The sequence below is a fragment of the Ovis aries genome, chromosome 9, assembly GCF_016772045.2.
Source record: "Ovis aries strain OAR_USU_Benz2616 breed Rambouillet chromosome 9, ARS-UI_Ramb_v3.0, whole genome shotgun sequence".
In the NCBI taxonomy this organism is placed as follows: Eukaryota; Metazoa; Chordata; class Mammalia; order Artiodactyla; family Bovidae; genus Ovis; species Ovis aries.
Genome location: NC_056062.1, coordinates 32,131,003 through 32,151,380, shown reverse-complemented (window position 1 = coordinate 32,151,380; position 20,378 = coordinate 32,131,003). Strand labels below are relative to the sequence as shown.

At 48.7% G+C, this 20,378-nt stretch overlaps 2 protein-coding genes across 9 annotated transcripts in view; one reads left to right on the top strand and one right to left on the bottom strand.

Annotated features, from left to right (window-relative positions):
* Positions 1 to 9,000, top strand: part of SPIDR (scaffold protein involved in DNA repair) — a 285,222-nt gene extending 276,222 nt beyond the window's left edge. For 4 of the 8 annotated variants that reach the window (XM_060393383.1, XM_012183635.5, XM_060393386.1 and 1 more), the window contains 4 exons: positions 2,889 to 2,982; positions 3,715 to 3,832; positions 4,050 to 4,103; positions 8,712 to 9,000. In XM_060393383.1, the coding sequence (XP_060249366.1) occupies positions 2,889 to 2,982; positions 3,715 to 3,832; positions 4,050 to 4,103; positions 8,712 to 8,846 (401 nt within the window). In that variant the 3' untranslated portion in view covers positions 8,847 to 9,000. Of the gene's footprint in view, positions 1 to 2,888; positions 2,983 to 3,714; positions 3,833 to 4,049; positions 4,104 to 5,851 lie in introns of all 8 variants that reach the window. The other 4 variants (XM_060393381.1, XM_060393380.1, XM_060393382.1 and 1 more) reach the window with 1 other exon arrangement.
* A 610-nt stretch (positions 9,001 to 9,610) lies between these two features.
* Positions 9,611 to 11,164, bottom strand: CEBPD (CCAAT enhancer binding protein delta). The gene has a single exon (XM_027972933.3). The coding sequence runs from the start codon at positions 11,130 to 11,132 to the stop codon at positions 10,362 to 10,364; it is 771 nt and encodes a 256-aa protein (XP_027828734.1). The 5' UTR covers positions 11,133 to 11,164; the 3' UTR covers positions 9,611 to 10,361.
* Between the last annotated feature and the right edge of the window lie 9,214 nt (positions 11,165 to 20,378).

Here is a 20,378-nt window from a genome sequence, read left to right as displayed (position 1 = left end):
CTGACACTTAGGCCAGCCTAGAGGGCCTCTCTTATGCCCCTCTCAGGAGTCTTTTCCATTTCTCAATTTAGCATGTATTTTATATTCTACTTTTTTTTTTTTTTCCAAGACACTAGTTTTTAGAGCAGTTTTAGCAAAATTGAGCAGAAGGTTCAGAGATTTTGCACATTCTTTCTACCCCCACACATGCACAACCTCCCCCACCGTCAGCATTCCCACCAGATGGTGCATTGGTTGTAACTGATGAACCTGTACCGACACATTATCATCACCCAGAGTCATAGCTATAGCCGGGGTCACTCTTGGTGACTACATTGCGTGGATTTAGACAAACTTATGACATGCAGCCATCATTACAGTGTTGTACCGAGTGGTTTTCCTGACCTAAAACGTCTGTGCTCCACCTCTTCAGCCCTCTCTCCCCCTTAATACCTGGCAACCACTGATCTTTTCACAATCTGTATAGTTTTGCTTTTGCTATAATGTCCTATAGTTGGAATCATACAGTCTGTAGCCTTTTGAGATTGGCTTCTTTCAGTTAGTAATATGCATTTAAGGTTCCTTCATGTCTTTTCATGACAGGAGAGCTCATTTATTAAAAATTACTGAACACTGTTGCACTTTCTAGGTAAGCCAGACTTTATGTATCCATTCACCTACTGAAGGACTTCTTGGTTGCTTCCATGTTTTGGTAATTAAGAGTAAATAGCCACATGCCAGTGTTTATGTGGACCTGTGTTTTCAACTCCTTTGTGAAAATACCAAGGAGTGTGATTGGTTCATTGTACCATAGGATAGTGTTTAATGGCCTAAGAAATTGCCAGACCGTCCACAGTAGCCATCCATGTTTTATTACCACCAGCAGTGACTGCAAGCTCCTGTTGCTCCACATCCTCAGAACCATTTGGTGCGTCAATGCTCAGGACTTAGCCATCTCTGTAGGTGTGCAGCAGTGTCTCATTGCTGTGTTCATAGGTGTGCAGGGGTGTCTTATTGCTGTGTTCATAGGTGTGCAGGGGTGTGTCATTGCTGTGTTCGTAGGTGTGCAGCAGTGTCTCACTGCTGTGTTCATAGGTGTTCAGGGGTGTCTCACTGCTGCGTTCATAGGTGTGCAGGGGTGTCTCATTACTGTGTTCATAGGTGTGCAGGGTGTCTCACTACTGTGTTCATAGGTGTGCAGCAGTGTCTCACTGCTGTGTTCATAGGTGTTCAGGGGTGTCTCACTGCTGTGTTCATAGGTATGCAGCGGTGACTCATTGTTATGTTCATAGGTGTGCAGGGGTGTCTCACTGCTGTGTTCATAGGTGTGCAGGGGCGTCTCACTGCTGTGTTCATAGGTGTGCAGGGGTGTCTCATTACTGTGTTCATAGGTGTGCAGGGTGTCTCACTGCTGTGTTCATAGGTGTGCAGCGGTGTCTCACTTCTGTGTTCATAGGTGTTCAGGGGTGTCTCACTGCTGTGTTCATAGGTGTGCAGGGTGTCTCACTGCTGTGTTCATAGGTGTGCAGGGGTGTCTCACTGCTGTGTTCATAGGTGTGCAGGGGTGTCTCACTGCTGTGTTCATAGGTGTGCAGGGGTGTCTCACTGCTGTGTTCGTTTGCATTTCCCTCATGACGTGACACTGGACATCTTTTCTTGTGCTTCTTTGTCATCTGTGTATCTTCTCTGGCGAAGTGTCTGTCAAAGTTTTTGGCCCATTTTTTAATCAGGTTATTCTAGTTCTTATTATTGAGTCTTAACAGTTATTTGTATATTTTGTATAGCAATCCTTTATCAGAGTGTCTTTTGTGGATATTGTCTCCCATATTTCATGATATTTTTACTCATTTGTTTATCTGCTTTCCCAGTCAGACTGTGGAGTCCATTTGTAGATTGTGGCATTTATTCTTATGTTCATAGTGCTACATGTATATCCCACACTAAAAAACATTGTATACATATTTGTTTGTTGAATAAATAAATCACAAATGTTGGAGTAAAGAGAAATAGAGAAACCACATAAGAGGAGATCCTAACAAACCAGTAAGAATCTTTCCTTATCAAGAAAGTGGAAACCCACCTGTGGGATTCTATTCCACCATCCAGGAGGCAGATACTTCCTGTAAACATCCAGGCAGTGGGCCAGTGTGAACAGTGTGAGCCAGAAGTTCTGTGGGATGCACCTCTGAGGGTTTTTGCCATCTCTGGGCTCACACTTTTGGGTACAGTGACTCCACTCCATGAGCCCATTCTGGGGGAAAGGACCTTCACGGAAGGGGCCAAGTAGACAGATGCCTGCTGCCTTGTCCTAGAGCAGTTTGGATGCCTAGTGTCCAGTCTGGAGAGTGGTCAGGGGAACCCTGACGTAAATCTTCAGCCATGCAGAGCCTCAGGGCAGGACATGACGGCGCAGGCATGCGTGCTTGTCATGTACTCATAACACGCATGCTGGGAGAAGGCAAAGATGAAAATACTTGGGTAGCTGGTAATAGGCTTACGCTTTAAAACTTGTCCTTTGCTGTAATTTAGTGCAATAAATGGGATTATAATAAGTTTGAAAGTGAAAGTGAAGTTGTTCAGTCGTGTCCAACTCTTTGCAACCCGATGGACTATAGCCTACCAGGTTCCTCTGTCCATGGGATTTTCCAGGCAAGAATACTGGAGTGGGTTGCCATTTCCTTCTCCAGGAGATCTTCCCAACCCAGGGATTGAACCTGGGTCTCCCACATTGTAGGCAGGTGCTTTACCGTGTGAGCCACCAGGGAAGTAATAAGTTTGGGAGCATTTATATAAACTCAAAATTGAGGAAACAAACCTGGGCACCTCCCGTTACCATCTGAGACCTGAGGGGCACAGAGAGGCTGGGGACAGAGCTGCCTCTGAGCCCAGCTCTGCTTCCCTGATCCCAGGCACCGTGGTCGCTGTGGACGAGAGCACCGCCTGCTCGTGGCCTGTGTGTGATCTGTGTGGCAGCGAGAGACTGGAACGGAGCCTGGCAGACAGGTAGGGGGCAGCCACCAGGAACCCTGCGGCCTGGGGCCAAGGGGGCACGTGGGGCGGCCAAGCTGCCGTAGGAGGCTGGGCGTGTTTTCTCCTCAGGTCACCGCTGGGCTCCTGCTGCTCCCTGAGGCTCCTCTGGTCCTAGAAGAGAAAAGAGCGGGCTTCCTCAGCTCCTCCGTTGTCAGATGGGAGAGAAAGAACTCAGGGCAAACACAAATGTGTGGCACGCTGGTGACCGCACGGGCGACCCTTCACAAGCTGGCGTCCCTTCCTGCCCAGTGTTACTGTCCCCTGCCCCCCACACACCCTGGGCCCATCCTCTGAGCCAGTCCTCTGGCCCCACTGGCTGTTAGAGGCACCCAGGGCGCCCTCACTTTCCTGCTGCTGGAACCTCCTGGGTGGTGGCCTCAGGCCCAGACCAGACAGCGCGGGGCAGGGCTTGGAGACAGCAGGAGTGTGGAGCTAGGTTCTTGGGAGGCAGGAAGGAGCAGGGACGAAGGTGACCAGAGCAGGTCTCCCTGGCCCCGCCCCTTGTTGGCCGGGTGCTCAGCCGGGTGAGCTCCCTGCCAGGTCTCTCCCTCCTCCGGCCACCCTACAAGTGGCCAGATCTCTGCGCCCAAGCTGCTTCGGGCCTGTATCAAGACCTGGGTTTCTGAATGTGACACCCAGACACCGGGGTGCAGGGACTGTCTGTCCCCACCAGGCTCCCGCTCTCTGCCCTCTTGTCTCCAACAGCAGGGGCACCTTCTCCTGTGGGGACTGCTCCCGTGTGGTCACCTCGCCCATCCTCAGGAGGCACCTGCAGGTCTTCCTGGACTCCGCCTCGCGACCCCGGTGCACAATCAGGGTCAAGGTAGGAGCCACCAGGGGCTGGTGCCTCCGTGTCCACCTCCAGGGCCCCTTCACCTGCGGCCAGGCGGGGGCTGCCTCTCCTGGTCTCTTCCTGGGGAGGGAAGGCTCAAGTCTCTGCGGTGGAGCTGGTGGCCTTGAGCCACATGTCAGTCCCCGGGAGGGGTATTTCCGGTGAGTGGGATGGGGTGCTGACCCAGCCCCCTTGGTGGTTCTTGCAGCTGCTACAAGACAGCATCTCTTCGCTCCTGAGGTTCGCTGCCTGTGAGGATGGGGTAAGTGGAGGCCCAGCCCCTGGGTGTGTGCTTCTCCCCTCTCCCTGTTCCTCGTGTGCTGGGCACCAACAGAGGTCAGACTCTGGAGGCTCAGCTCAGTCCCTGCTTCCTCCTCTGACTCACGCCTTTCCCTTTCGGAACTGAGGTTCTTCTCATCAGTCCTGCAGGAGATGGGGAGCAGAGCCTGGGGCTCTGTCCCCTGGCTTCCACTGTGATAGGATGGTCTCAAGGTTTCAAGTTAGACCTAGTAGAACAGCTATCTGAGACATACAGTTTTTAAATTGCTGTGTATTCTAGAGTCTGAGTGCATGGAAACCTCTCAGAGCTGCCCTAACTTAATGGTGGTGGCTTTGTGAAGAGGTATGAGGCATGCTCCTGAAAGAGACTGCCACCTGAGCATACACACCTCACTTTACACACTGGCATTACCTTACACATCCATCTCACCTTACACACCCACTTACCTCACACACCTGTTACCTTACACACCCACCTCAACTTAGACTGACATTCCCTTACACATCCACCTCACCTTACACACCTGCATTCCTTTACCCACCTTACCTTACACACCTACCTCACCTTACACACCCACCTCACCTTACACACCCACCTCACCTTACACACCCACCTCACCTACATGCCTACCTTATCTTGTACACCCATCTCACCTTACACATCTATCTCCTTACACATCCATATCACCTTACACACCCACTTTACCTTATACACCCACCTTACCTCACATACCTGTTACCTTACACACCTGTTACGTTATACTCCCACCTCAATTTACACACTGGCATTCCCTTACACACCCACCTCACCTACATGCCTACCTTACCTTGCACACCCATCTCACCTTGCATACCCATCTCACTTTACACATCCAGCTCACCTTACACACTGGTATTACCTTACACACCTATCTCACCTTACACATCCACTTTACCTTACATACTTGCATTCCGTTACACACCCACCTAATTTCACACACCTGCCTTGCCTCACAGCCTTATGGAGCAGAGAGCTCTGTCCATGTCAGAGCTGTGCAGAAGCTGTGAGGGGCTTGCATGTCTGCCCTCAGGGTTCAAAACTCAGGTGGCAGACATGAACAACTCTTGCAGTTGCTGGCAAAGAGGATGCTCACATCGGCAGAGCTACGGGTTCCCACAGCCACAGGCCCACTCTGCATCCAGCCTGAATTTGGAGGCTCCATGCAGCCCTCCTAGCTGCTTGCCAGCCCCTCCTGGGCTTAGGGGTGGGGGAGAAGTGGCCCTTATTACACTCTTCACTTTACACCAGATGTCAGTTTTGAGTAAATCAGAATGTCTGTGCACAGAATCTGTAAGGAGCCCTGGTCTGGCTGCGGTTCCAGCTCGAATCCCTGGCCTCATGCACCTCTTTAGAGCAACTTGGCGACCCCCCGCCCCCTCCCCCCAACAAACCTTCATCCAAGGGGCTGCTGTGTGGTGGGGACCGATGTCTCGAGGAGGGCTTGTGGACAGGTGTCCCTGACCGTGTGCAAGTGCGATGGGAATCAGCAGTTACCTGCTGTCCTCAAGATGGGCAGAGGCCATGCTGACTGGAGAGGCCACAGGGACAGGGCTCCTGTCGGATGCAGAGAGACCCGCAGAGGGAAGGTCATCGCAGTCTTCTCAAGTGACACCTAGAGGGTAGCCAGCCTGGGTGGGGACGACAGGGACCCTGCGTGTGTTCTCTTCAGATGGAAGTCCTGTGTTTCACAGGTGGTGAGCCCGTGGTTCAGTGACTGTTGGTCCTTGGGTAAGGCTCATGGATTGGAGAGTTCCAAGGTAGGGGGCTTTAAACAGACACTAAATATGGCAGGTCCACCTCACCTTGTGCCCTCAGGGAGGAGAGCTCTGTCTGTGTCAGAGGCATTTGGAACTTGTTACCGTGGAGGATGCTGGGGGAGTTCTCAAGAACACAGCAGAACGAATTGAGGCCCATGGCCGAGTGTTGGGGATGGCACCCAGAGCACCCATGGGCCCTGCAGTAACCTGGGTGCCTTTCCTGGGCCCTGGGCTCCCGCTCTCTTCAGGGGCCTGGAGTCTGAAGGGCCTGGTAGGAATCCATTCATTCACTTACTCCCTTTTAATGGAGGCAGGCTGTACCTCCCACACATTCGACTTCTCGACTGCTTGCATCCTAGAGAGCTCAGGAGGCTTGTGTGTGCTTGTGTGTATGTGATCCACGTGTGTGGGGTGTGTGCAGCAGTGCCCTGGCCAAGAGGCCCAGTGGCGAGCACCTCCGTGTCCCCTTTGTGCTGCTCTGCTGGCAGAGGCGAGGCCAGCAGGACTGGGGAGGTGCCAAGCTTGTCACCCCCAACCCCAGCTCTGCACTGAGCGGACTCTCGGGCTTTATGTCAACCTGGAAGGAAGCAGACACGGGTGTGGGTGAGACCTGTGGGGGGGCACTGGCCACGAAGATCGCCTGGACTCTGTCAGCTGAGGGCGCGGATGTATATTCACAAATTGCAAAGAATCAGATGACTCTCCATGAGAACCATGACTGCATTCCCAGAACAAACTGTGCCACTTCTGGTCAGGACCCAGGAGTGCTGGGTCTCAGGCCTCCACTTAACAAGGTCCAGCTTCAGATGTAAAGGCAGTAGTCACACCCACCACTCTAGCTGAGTGACATCACAGAAGCAAGAGTCAAAGAAAATACACCACACCTTTTAAAAACAGAGGCACGTTTTATACTCACATACACAAATACGTGTATTCATATGACTAGCACGTGTGAGTTTGGTAGTGTGATTGTTTTTAACTTCTTCAAGTTAATTTCCCCCAAATATAGATATAAGTAAATCTCCATTTATAAATGATAGTTATTATTGAAAACTATAGCTGCCAAACCTGGCATTTTAATAACAGGGTATTTTTCAGACTTTTCTTTCCAAGTCAGAGTTCAGTGCTTGTATCCAGGGGACCTGGGCCCCCCGTGGATACACCAGGGGAAGCCCTCGTAGACAACACAGTGGCATACAGCATCACCATTGCCCTCCCAGCCCTGAGTGGGAACCTCCCGCCCCCTTCTCCAGCATCTCTGCCGCCTTCCTGCTACTGCACCTGTGCGAGGCCCCTCATGAGCACAGAAGCCCTGGGAGTGACCGAGGGGCTGTGACCTTGATGTCTTGGCCACAGGAGCCCAGCTGGAGGCCTCCACATGGTCCAGTCTCATCCTTTCATTTCCCCTCTTCACCTGCTTGGACCTCAGTTCTCTCCCCCGCTTTACCTAAGCATGCTACCAGGGAGGTCGGAGCTCCCTGTGAACCACAGTGGGGAAACGGCATTTGGTGCTGTGCCTGTCTTGTAGGTGGGAGACAGGGACTGCAGTGAGCTGGCTTCACAGCGTCCACATCCCAGACCAATCTGGACATTTACTGCTGCAGAAGGAGCCATCTCAGGGCTCATTGTGTCCACGCTGTGCACACAGACCCACTGTCTGGACACGGCTCTGCTGGGCAGCGGTCACAAGGCTAGACTGGGGTCACAGATGTCCCCGGTCCCTGGCTGGCCCTTATGCTCCTGTAGGCTGGGACCTCGCTGGGCCCTGAGCCAGAGACCCGCACGGTCTGGATCCCCTCACGGCATGTGTCTGGTCCTGAGCAAGGCAGAAGATGGCCCCCTCCCACCACACCGTGCTCACAAGAAGCCAGACACGGGCTGAGGGCAGTGAGGCGCCCATCAGGAACACAGACGCGCCAACCCTGGCCATGCTGTCTGACCGCCTGGCCTGGGTCTCCCTGCCAGGACATGTCAATGTTGGACGGGGCAAGTTAGCACTGAACTCAGTGATCACAGACATCCATCAGGTGTCTGGCACAGAGCAGGGCTGGGAGGAGCCTCAGCACTGCGCCTCAGGTCCTGCGGAGGAACTTCCCAAAGAACACGTGACCTTCTGGGGCTTCAGTCTTCCTCTAGACCAATGAGCCTCTCTTTATATTCAGCCCTATCCCCCCAAAGAAAGTGTCCCGAGGTCTGATACCTGGAGACCAGGAGGGTACAACATACTGCCCCACCTGGTCCCCGGGCCCCACCGCCTGGAGCTGTGCATTCCCACGTGGACATGATGAGTGCCCACGGCTAACCTGTTCCCTGAGATTGTCATCAGACAGTGAGACGGAAGGCAGGCCTTTCTACAACGTGGGGAGAGGCGCTCAGCTCAGGGCAGCTCTGGGAGAGATGAGACCTTGTTGAGGCAGGCAGAGCAAGTCCTTGACCAGAAGTGCTGGTCGACTACGGAAGTGGGAGTCAGCGGCAGGCATGATGGAGCTCCCGCTGGGACCCGGGGCACGGCTTCACGTGTGCTTCCCCCCCAGCTTCTGTCCTAGCTGAGAGGTGTGCACCTTGTATCCACTGACAAGACATCGGTAAGAGACATTCTTAATGTTCTTGTGTAAGAATGAACTCAGCTACCAGAAAAAAGCAGTTCCTTTGCTTGTATCACAGCCTATTCTCACCTCCGAGAGGGTCACGGGCCAGGGAAGGGCCTCCTGCTCTGGCTGTGGTGTGCTGAGTCGCCGGGGAACAGGGTGTCCAGGGCTGTTTGCTCTAACCAGCCTGCCTCTCCTCCCTGCAGAGTTACGAAGTGAGGAGTGTCCTCGGAAAGGAGGTGGGGCCGTTAACCTGTTTTGTCCGGTGCCTCACCACCCACCCGACCAGCAGCATGGGATTGGAGGAGGTTGAGCTCCTGAGCGAGGGGAGAGCCTCTTGAGAATACTGGCAACGGCCACAGGATCTGCGAACTTTACCAAGTGGCTGAGAGGTGGTGGTGGTTTGGGTAATTTCTTAACCCTGGGCAGAGTGAATGTACTTTATGATCTTGAAATGGAACTTCATGTTAGTAAAATGGCTTTGTAAACTATAAATCAAAATACTTTTTTCTGTGATTATATATTTCTTATTACCTTTCTGCATGTTAAAGCTTAAATAAGCTTCAGGCCTTCATATTTATTTTAGATAATACAGTAGAAAAAATTATTTTGTCCTACTGTAATTTTAAAGTGTTCCGTTCAAATTTTACCATGATTCAACAGGTTTTTCTCCCCATTTCTTTTAACATTCCCCCAAAGAATACCCGGCAAAGGGCAAACCTTTGTCCTCTCGTCTATTACTGCCCTGCACAGTCAGTGTCCAACCTAAGTGCTTTGCAGTTCATTATTTTTTGGAAAATGTTCTGGGGGCACTGTGTCAGAGGTCCAACTGTTATGGGTAAAGTATAGATAACGTGAGAGAACAACAGGTCTGGTTAGCACTGGGTGCAGAGACAAGGCCACCCTGCCACAGGAGAGCTGGGTCATCGTTCACCTTGTTGGCAGAGTATCTGAGTTAAAAGTAAAACCCCGGATTAATTATCTCTGGACACTAAAGATTTTGTTTCCTCCCTTATGACAATATAATCATGACAGGCCACAGTTAATAAATTACATAATATAGAGGTAGCAGCCAAGACAAAGAAAGGCTGCCCAGTACCCACTCTCATGGGGGAAAGGCAACGACTTTATTTATTCGTCCAGGTTAATCTTTGAAACATTACAAGTACTGGCAAGGTAGCCAGTTTTAAGTAGCTTTGTGACTGTCCTTTCCATCTCCTACATGACTTGTACTTCACGCACTTGGAAAATCTACTTGAAGCTGACTACAGAAGTGAGGAAAGTGAAAGCAAATGCCATGAAAGCCAAGATGAGTCGGGCTGGTTTTCGGGTAACCGAGCCCCCTTCTCCTTGCCCCTAGACCCCTACTCGAGGTGGGACGCACTCCAAAGGGTTTCCAACATGTTCCCGGGGCGCGGGCACCTTCCACCCGAACGGATCTCGGCAAGATAACCAGCACGCCCGCAGGTGGAGTTCGGCCTGTTTGAGAAGCAAAGCAACCCGGGATGACCGGCCCCGGGGTGCAAGTCAGCCAGACGCGCCCTCCCCTGCGGGTTCGGAGGGCCGCGAGCGCAGGAATCAAATTGGGTCTAACGCGTCTTTATTCTTACAAATACTGTAAAAATCAGTATAAAAAATGAGCATGCTCAGTCTTTCCCTCGTATCTACAGTACAAAGGCTTGTCGGAAAAGTCTCTTTTACGAATGTACCTTAGCTGCATCCTAGGCGTAGGATGTAGAGAAGCTGCCGTCACATTAACTTAGGGTCCACGCGGCAGCTGTCCGAGTCCCGGCCAAGCGCGGGAGTCCGGCCCGGCGGCTCCAGGCAATGCGGCCGCAGCCCGCGCGGCCCCCGCGTCACCGCGCGTCCGCCGCCCCCGCGCCGGGCAGGAAGGGCGCGCCGGGCAGCTGCTTGAAGAAGCGCCGCAGTCCGGCCAGGTCCCGCGTGAGCTGCTCCACGCGCTGCTGCAGCTTCTCGTTCTCGGCCGAAAGCTCCACCAGCTTCTGCTGCATCTCCTGGTTGCGCCGCTTGGCCTTGTCGCGGCTCTTGCGCACAGCGATGTTGTTGCGCTCGCGTCGCTGCCGGTACTCGGGGCTGCCGCGGTCCGGGCCCCGCTTGCCCGCCGCCTTGTCTCGCGCGGGCCCGGGCGCTGGGGGCGCGGGGCTCCGGCGCGGCGGCTCTGGCGACGCGGGGGGTGTGGGTTGCGCAGCGGCCGCGAGGCTCACCACTGTCTGCGCGCACGCGGCCACCTGCGCGGGCAGCAGGGAGCCGGGCGCGTCGCCGTCACCCCAGTCGGGCTCGCGCTTGAGGGGTCGCGGCGCCGGGCCAGGGCCCCCGAGGCGCGCGGGTCCCCCGGGCAGTAGCTCCAGGGCGCCCGCTTTGTGGTTGCTGTTAAAGAGGTCGGCGAAGAGCTCGTCGTGGCACAGCTCCAGGGTGGGCACGGCGGCCATGGAGTCGATGTAGGCGCTGAAGTCGATGGCGCTCTCGTCGTCGTACATGGCGGGCGCGGCCGGCTCGGCTCCGCGACCCGGCTTCCCCGCGCGGCCGGGCTCGTAGAAGGCAGCGGGTTCCGCCGTCCAGGGCGCGCCGCGCGCTGGGCCGTCCAGGCTGAAGAGCGCAGCGCTCATGGCGGCGTCGGGCCGGCGGCGAGCGCGGTCCCCGGGCGGGCCGGGCGCTGCCTTTTCTAGCCCGGCTGACGCGCACGCCCCGCCCCGGCCGCGAACCGCGGGACCCCCGCCCGCGCGCCTCCCCCGCGCTTCCTGCCCGCCGGCCCGGCCCGCGCGGCGCTGCCGGGAACGACCCTCCCTTGGCCGCGCCTCCTTCTTCCTGCTGGTGGGTCGGCGCCTCCGCGCCCGCGGAGCCGGGGCGGAACCAGAACGGGGCACCGGACCGGCTCGCGAACTAGGGCACCAGGGCGCTGCCCCGCAGCTTCAGGGAGTTCGGGCCGCGGTGCTTCCCGATCGCGGGGATGGGGAGGTCGGGACGCTGCCCCCTCGAGGCTCGGCCATGTCTGGGGAGCGCGCCTATTGCCAAGGAGAGCCTCGAACCCCGCGCGCCCTTGAACCCCCAAGAGCGCCCGAGAACTCTGAGATCAGCTCCCGTGAGCCCCGCGCCCCGGACCCTGCTTCCAGGTCCACAGAGCAGTGCCATTTTGCGGTGGTGTCTTAACTTCGGACCTGTCTTTACTTTTTTTTTTTTTTTTTTTCTTCTGTTCAGTGTTCCAAAAAGAAGCTCCTTTGGATCCAAAGCAGTGGGGTAGTTCCCCTTTAGGAGAAAGATGATATTTAGACTAGTAGCTCTGACAAGGTATTAACTTGCTAGCTCTTCACCTTATAAAACTTGAGAAGACTGTCAATTGGCTTTGTTGGTAAACATTTGCTACAATTCAGGTCAGGCATTTCGGGTTAGTTCTATTTTTCACATCACAGTCCGTTTTCAGACTGGGCCTCCGTCCACATCCTTTTTCGTTTTGCTGCTTCCCAACACCAGTCAGTCCACAAGCCCCACAACCCTCCACAGTATTCCAAAAGTAACTTCTAATGTGTGGTTCATGCACACCCTCAGAAAAGACATTTATTTTGGAAGTCAAAAAAAACGCTTTACTAAAGCCCTCCCTAGTCAGGGAATGCAAAATAAATACTTGCACGGAAAACCGTATTCTCCTGAAAATAATTCGGTGACATGATTAGTAGATTCGGATGTCAAATTGGGATTGAGCTTGAGAGATGCTACGCCCATAGTTTTTAGATTAAGTAGTAATTAATGATAACTTTTCGGTAAGAATTTTCTTCCCTTTTCCAAAAATGAGAAAGGAAAGATCATAGACCAACAAAGTAGGAATTTGTTATGACATTTAAAGGCAATCGAAATACAATAAAACAATTTAAAGTTTAGCTTTTGTGTCAGTAGTTCACACTCATTTCTTAAATGTCTCCGCCTACTGTCTTTTCGTATTAATTTATCCAAGGTAAATACAAAGTTGTTCATGATTTCTCATTGTTAGGAATCTTGAGTTTTCTGAGTGATTTTGTGTGGTTTTCTGAGTAGGACTGTCCAAAGGAGGCGGTCACGTAAGAAATTGTTTTCTTGAAAATGTTGGAGCCTTGGATTCCCCCTCCTTTATTTCCCCTGTTTTTTAACTGAATAAAGTTATCTCCTCTACTCTCTCCACCCACCCCCCACCCCCAGTCCGTAGAACGTTGCTATGGACGTTTTTCAGATGCTGTGCTTCAGGTGGACTTTCCAGATACATCTGTCCTCTAGAAATTCCGGGGACTGGGCATGCCTGAAACACACTCCAGCTAAGGGGCACTGTCAGGGCTAGAAAGTGGGACTGGCTTGTTCCTAACTTGGAGGGGTCACATGTCAGTCCTCACAAGGAATCATTTTTGGGTGCTTCATAGGGTGTAAGATACAGGCAAGAAGAGTTGTCCAAATTAAAGTCTGAAATGAAGTTTCTGAGACATACCAGTGTCAAAAGGACAGAAAGTGTGACTTTAGTGCCCTCTACAGGGGATGATTCTCCTGTTCTGTGTCAGACAGTAGTGAAGTTACAAGGACAGACTTTTTAGATAAACCTCTTTCTCATATTTTTTGTGTAAGGACTATAAGAATGAAGCCACTGGGTATTGGGGTCACACATCCATGGCACTGCTAAAGCCTATGTGTTTTATTAAAAACCTACTTTAATGAGTCAGAAATTCTGCATTCACTTCAGCCTCTGGAATTTAGGAGACAGAGCCCCCAGATGACAAAGCATCCAGAGCGGAGAACAGATTTATTCTGTGAGTCAGGTGTCCACCTGCCACAAATTGGCTCATGTTCCCAGTAGTACAAAAGAAGGAGAAGCACTTTACCTCCCCAGCCCAGCCTGTCAGCCCTGCCACAGGTCATCAGTGTGCATTGAATTGGAGTCCACTGAATTGGCAGATGGTCTTGTGTAGTATGGTCCTTTTAACTATATTGATTCTTTCAGTCTGAGAACAAGGCATATCTTTCCATTTGTTTACATCATCTTCAGTTTCTTTCATCAGTGTCTTTTAGTTTTCAGATTATAGATTTTTTTGCCTCCTTGTTCAAGTTGCTCAGTCGTGTCTGACTCTTTGCAACCCCATTGACTATACAGTCCATGGAATTCACCAGGCCAGAATACTGGACTGGGTAGTTGGTCCCTTCTCCAGGGGATTTCCCACCCCAGGGATCGAACGCAGGTCTCCCACAATGCAGGCAGATTCTTTACTAACTGAGCCACTAGGGAAGCCCAGGAATACTGGAGTGTGTAGCCTATGCCGTCTGTAGTGGATCTTCCTGACCCAGGATTTAAAACAGGATCTCCTGCATTGCAGGTGGATTATTTACCAGCTGAGCTACCAAGGAAGCCCTTTACCTTCTTGGGTAAGTTTTTCTGTGTGTTTTATTCTGTCTGTTCAGTTCAGCTCACTCACTCGTGTCCAGCTCTTTGTGACCCCATGGACTGCAGCACGCCAGGCCTCCATGTCCATTACCAACTCCCGGAGCTTGCTCAGACTCATGTCCATTGAGTTGATGATGCCATCCAGCCATCTCATCCTCTGTTGTCCCCTTCTCCTTCTGCCTTCAATCTTTCCCAGCATCAAGATCTTTTCCAATGAGTCAGTTCTTCGCATTAGGTGGCCAAAGTATTGGAATTCCAGCTTCAGCATCAGTCCTTCCAATGAATATTCAAGACTGATTTCCTTTAGGATTGACTGGTATGATCTCCTTGCAGTCCGAGGGACTCTCAAGAGTCTTTTAGAACACCACAGTTCAAAAGCATCAATTCTTTGGCTCTCAGCTTTCTTTATGGTCCAACTTTCACATCCATACATGACTACTGGAGAAACCATACCTTTGACAACATGGACCTTTGTTGGCAAAGCAATGTCTCTGCTTTTTAATATGCTGTCTGGGTTGGTCATAGCTTTTCTTCCAAGGGGCAAGCGTCTTTTTAATTTCATGGCTGCAGTCACCATCTGCAGTTATTTTGGAGCCCAAGAAGATACAGTCTGTCACTGTTTCCATTGTTTCCCCATCTGCTGGCCATGAAGTGATGAGACCAGATGCCATGATCTTAGTTTTTTGAATGCTGAATTTTAAGCCAGCTTTTTCACTCTCCTCTTTCACTTTAATCAACAGCCTCTTAGTCCTCTTGGCTTTCTGCCATAAGGGTGGTGTCATCTGCATATCTGAGGTTATTGATATTTCTCTTGGCAATTTTGATTCCAGCTTGTGCTTTATCCGGCCTGGCATTTCGCATGGTGTATTCTGCACAACTGCACTTATCTCACACGCTAGCAAAATAATGCTCAAAATTTTCCAAGCCAGGCTTCAACAGTATGTGAACCGTGAACTTCCAGATGTTCAAGCTGGATTTAGAAAAGGCAGAGGAACCAGAGATCAAATTGCCAACATCCTCTGGATCATAGAAAAAGCAAGAGTTCATTGGAAGGACTGATGCTGAAGCTGAAGCTCAAATACTTTGGTCTCCTGATGGGAAGAGTCATTAAGACCCTGATGCTGGGAAAGATTGAAGACAGGAGAAGGGGACAACAGAGGATGAGATGGTTGGATGGCATCACCGACTCAATGGACATGAGTTTGAGTAAGGTCTGGGAGTTGGTGATGGACAGGGAAGCCTGGCATGCTGCAGTCTGTGGGGTCGCAAAGAGGTGGACACGACTGAGTAACTGAACTGACTGACTCTACATATAAGTTAAATAAACAAGGTGACAGTATACAGCCTTTATATACTCTTTTCCCAATTTGGAACCAGTCTGTTGTTCCATGTCTGGTTCTAACTGTTGCTTCTTGAACTGCGTATTGATTTCTCAGGAGGCAGGTAAGGTGGTCTGGTATTCTCATCTCTTGAAGAATTTTCTATAGTTTGTTGTGATCCACAGCTTTGGCATTGTCAATAAAACAGAAGTAGATGTTTTCCTGGAACTCTCTTGCTTTTTCTAGGATCCAAGGAATGCTGGCAATTTGATCTCTGGTCCTCTGCTTTTCTAAATTCAGCTTGAACATCTTGGTTCTTGGTTCACGGAGTGTTGAAGCCTGGCTTGGAGAATTTTTAGCATTACTTTCCAAGCGTGTGAGATGAGTGAAATTGTGCAGTAGTTTGAACATTCTTTGGCATTGTCTTTGGGATTGGAATAAAAACTAACCTTTTCCAGTTCTGTGGCCGCTGCTGAGTTTTCCAAATTTGCTGTCATATTGAGTGCAGCACTTTCACAGCATCATCTTTTAGGACTGGAAATAGCTCAACTGAAATTCTGTCACCTCTGCTAGCTTTGTTCATAGTGATGCTTTCTGAGGCCCACTTGACTTCACATTCCAGGATGTCTGGCTCTAGGTGAGTGATCACACCATCGTGGTTATCTAGGTCATTAAGATCTTTTTTGTATAGTTCTTCTGTGTATTCTTGCCACCTCTTCTGGTTCTGTTAGATCCATACTGTTTCTATCCTTTATTGTGTCCATCTTTACATGAAATGTTCCCTCAGTATCTCTAATTTTCTTGAAGAGCCTTCTAGTCTTTCCCATTCTATTGTTTTCCTCTGTTTCTTTGCATTGATCACTGAGGAAGCCTTTCTTATCTCTTCTTGATATTCTTTGGAACTTTACTTTCAAATGGGTATGTCTTTCCTTTTCTCTTTTGCCTTTAGCTTCTCTTCTCAGGTATTTGTAAGGCCTTATCAGATAAGCATTTTGCTTTTTAGCATTTCTTTTTCTTGGAGGTGGTCTTGATCACTGCCTCATGTACAGTATCTCAAACCTCTGTACATAGTTCTTTGGGCACTTGTTCTATCAGATCTAATTACTTGAATCTATTTGTCATTTCCACTGTATAACCACTGTATTGATTTAGGTCATACCCGAATGGTCTAGTGGTTTTCCATACTTTCTTCAATCTAAGTCTAAATTTTGCAATAAGGAGTTCATGATCTGAACCACACTCAGCTCGTAGTCTTGTTTTTGGTGACTCTGTAGAACTTCATCATCTTGCGGCTACAAAGAATTTAATCAATCTGATTTTGGTATTGACTATTATCCTGTCTGATGTGATGGTAAATGGGATTGTTTCTTTCATTTCTTTTTCTGATATTTCGTTGTTAGTGTATAGAACTGCAATAGATTTCTGTATATCAATTTTGTATATAACCTGCAACTTTACCAAAGTCTGTGATTTCTGCTGGCATCTTTAGGGTTTTCTATGTGTAGTAGCACGTCATTAGCAAACAGTGACAGTTTTACCTCTTTCTTTCCTATTTGGATTCCTTTTATGTCTTTTTCTTCTCTGATTGCTGTGGCTAGGACTTCTAAAACTATATTGAATAGAAGTGGTGAAGGTGAGCATCCTCATCTTGTTCCTGATACTAGAGAAAATGCTTTCATCTTTTCATAGTTGAGCAGAAATAAATTGTGGATCATGAGTTTACCTCTTAGTGGAGGAAGTTCATCATTTTCATTGGAAAGATGCTGATAGAAAGTTAAGTATAAAATTTAAACCCTCTTTGTATTTTTAACAAAGTATATTTGATTTGCAATATTTTGTTAGTTTCAGGTGCATAGAATAGTGATTAAGTGCTTTTGCACATTATACTCCAGTTACTACAAAATAATGGCTGTAATTATCTGTGCTATACATTGTATCTTTGTTGACTATTTGTTTTCTACATAGTAGTTTGTATCAATTCCATATTCTTAATTTGTCCTTCCCCCCTTCCCTTTCCCCTTGGGTAACCATGCATTTGTTTTTCAGATCAGTGAATTAGTGAGTTGTATGTTTTGCATGTTAGTTCATTTGTATTTGGGCCTCCTTTGTGGCTCAGCTGGTAAAGAATCCACCTGCAATGTGGGAGACCTGGGTTTGATCTCTGGGTTGGGAAGATCCCCTGGAGAAGGGAAAGGCTGCTGCTGCTGCTAAGTCGCTTCAGTCGTGTCTGACTCTGCAACCCCATGGACTGCGGCCTACCAGACTCCCCTATCCCTGGGATTCTCCAGGCAAGAACGCTGGAGTGGGTTGCCATTTCCTTCTCCAATGCATGAAACTGAAAAGTGAAAGTGAAGTCCCTCAGTCATGTCCTGCTCTCCACGACCCCATGGACTGCAGCCTACTAGGCTCCTCCGTCCTTGGGATTTTCCAGGCAAGAGGGAAAGGCTGCTGCTGCTAAGTCGCTTCAGTCGTGTCTGACTCTGTGCGACCCCTTAGACGGCAGCCCACCAGACTCCACCGTCCCTGGGATTCTCTAGGCAAGAACACTGAAGTGGGTTGCCATTCCCTTCTCCAATGCATGAAAGTGAAAAGTGAAAATGAAGTCGCTCAGTCGTGTCTGAGCCTCAGCGACCCCATGGACTGCAGCCTTCCAGGCTCCTCCATCCATGGGGTTTTCCAGGCAAGAGTACTGGAGTGGGGTGCCATTGCCTTCTCCGGAGGGAAAGGCTACCCACTCCATATTCTGGCCTGGAGAATTCCGTGGACTATATGGTTCATGGGGTTGCAAAGAGTCGGACATGACTGAGTGCCTTTCACTTTATTTCACTTCATTTGTATTATTTTTTGGAGTCTACATATAAATGATATCATACAGTACTTGTCTTTCTCTGACTTATTTCACTTAGCATAATATTCTGTGGCTCCATCCACATTGCTGCAAATGACAGAACTCATGGTTTTTTATGGCTGAGTAATTTTTCATTATATATATATTATATATATCATGATATACTTATATCATGATATGTATATCACATCTTAATCCAGTTGTCTGTTGACAGATCCTTGGGATGCTTCCATGTCTTGGCTGTTGTAAATAATACTGCTGCATACATTGGTGTGCGTTTATCTTTTTGAATTAGTGTTTTCATAACCCATGATTGAAAGTGCTGAGTCACATGGTAGTTCTATTTTTAGTTTTTTGAGGAACCTCTGTGTTGTTTTCCATAGTGACTGTACCAATTTGCATTCCCATTCACATTATACATTATGAGTTCCCTTTCCTCCACCTCTTCTCCAATATTTGTAAATTTTTAGACTTTTCAGTGATAGCCATTCTGCCTGGTATGAGGTGATATCTTATTATTGTTTTGATCTGCATGTCTGTAGTAACTAGTGATGTTGAACACCTTCTCCTGTGCCCATTAGCCATCTGTATTTCTTCTTTGGAAGAATATCTGTTCAGGTATTTTACCCATCTTTTGATTTTTTTTATACTGAGTTGTATTATCTCTTTGTATGTTTTGGAGATTAACACCTTGTCCATCATATCATTTGCACATATTTTCTCACATTCGGTAGGTTATCTTTTCATTTTGTCAGTGGTTTCCTTTGCTGTGCAAAAGCTATGAGGTTTAATTAGGTCCCGTTTGTTTGTTTTTACTTTTATTTCTCTTGCCTTAGGAGACTAGTCCAAAACAAATAGTACTGCTATTTATGTCAAAAACTGTTCTGCATATATTCTCTTTTAGTAGTTTTTTGGTGTCCATCCTTCCTTCTAGTGACTTTGAGCTTTGTGCTGCTTCTTCTAATTCCTTTAGGTGGCTGATTAGGTTGTTTATTGAAGATTTTTCTTGTTTTTTGAGGAGACCCTGTATTGCTAAATACTTCCCTCCTAGAACTGCTTTGCTGCAGCCCCTAGATTTTGGAAAGTTGTATTTCCATTTTCATTTGTCTTGAGGTATTTTCTGATTTCATCTTTATCAGTGACCAATTGTTTTTCTTTTTTGTATCATGTTATTTAATCTCTACATATTTATCCATTTTCCCATTTTCCTTCTGCAATTGATTTTTAGTTTCATACTATTGCAGTTGGAAAAAAAATGATTGATATAATTTCTCTCCTCTTAAATTTTTTGAGGTTTATTTTGTCACCCATACCAAGACACATTACAATTAAAATGTCAAAAATTAAAAACAGGACTATTAAAAGCAGCATGGGAATCCCCATGAAACTATTAGCAGATTTTTCAGCAGAAATCTATAGGCCAAGAGGGGAGTGGCTGAAATATATACAAAATGATTTTTTTTAAAAAAACTTCTAACCAGAAATAGTCTACCTGTAAAAATTATAATTCAGAACTGAAGGGGAGCTAAGGAATTTTAAGACAAGGAAAAGTTAAAGGAGTTGATCATCACTAAAATGGCTTTATAAGAAATGGTAAAATAACTTCTTTATGTTGAAAAAAAGCACTAAATACAAGAAAACATAAAGGTATACATCTCATGCTGCTGCTACTGCTAAGTCACTTCAGTCGTGTCCGACTGTGTGTGACCCCATAGACACTGGAGTGGGTTGCCATTTCCTTCTCCAGTGCATGAAAGTGAAAAGTAAAAGGGAAGTTGCTCAGTCGCGTCCGACTCTTTGCAACCCCATGGACTGCAGCCTACCAGGCTCTCCCGTCCATGGGATTTTCCAGGCAAGAGTACTGGAGTGGGGTGCCATCGCCTTCTCTGTAGGTAAAGGTAAATAGACAGTAAAATTTAGAATAACCTAATGTTGTAAAGCCTTTGACTAGGTGAATCACAACATACTGTGGAAAATTCTTTAAGAGATGGGAATACCAGACCACCTGACCTGCCTCTTGAGAAATCTGTATGCAGGTCAGGAAGCGACACTTAGAACTGGACATGGAACAACAGACTGATTCCAAATAGGAAAAGGAGTACGTCAAGGCTGTATGTTGTCACCCTGCTTATTTAACTTATATGCAGAGTAGATCATGAGAAATGCCGGGCTGGAAGAAGCACAAGCTGGATTCAAGATTGCCGGGAGAAATAGCAATAACCTCAGATGTGTAGATGACACCACCCTTATGGCAGAAAGTGAGGAAGAACTAAAGAGCCTCTTGATGAAAATA

What these genes read in the sequence shown, in the direction of transcription:
- CEBPD (XM_027972933.3), bottom strand. Translation starts at nt 11,132, where the DNA reads ATGAGCGCTGCGCTCTTCAGCCTGGACGGCCCAGCGCGCGGCGCGCCC.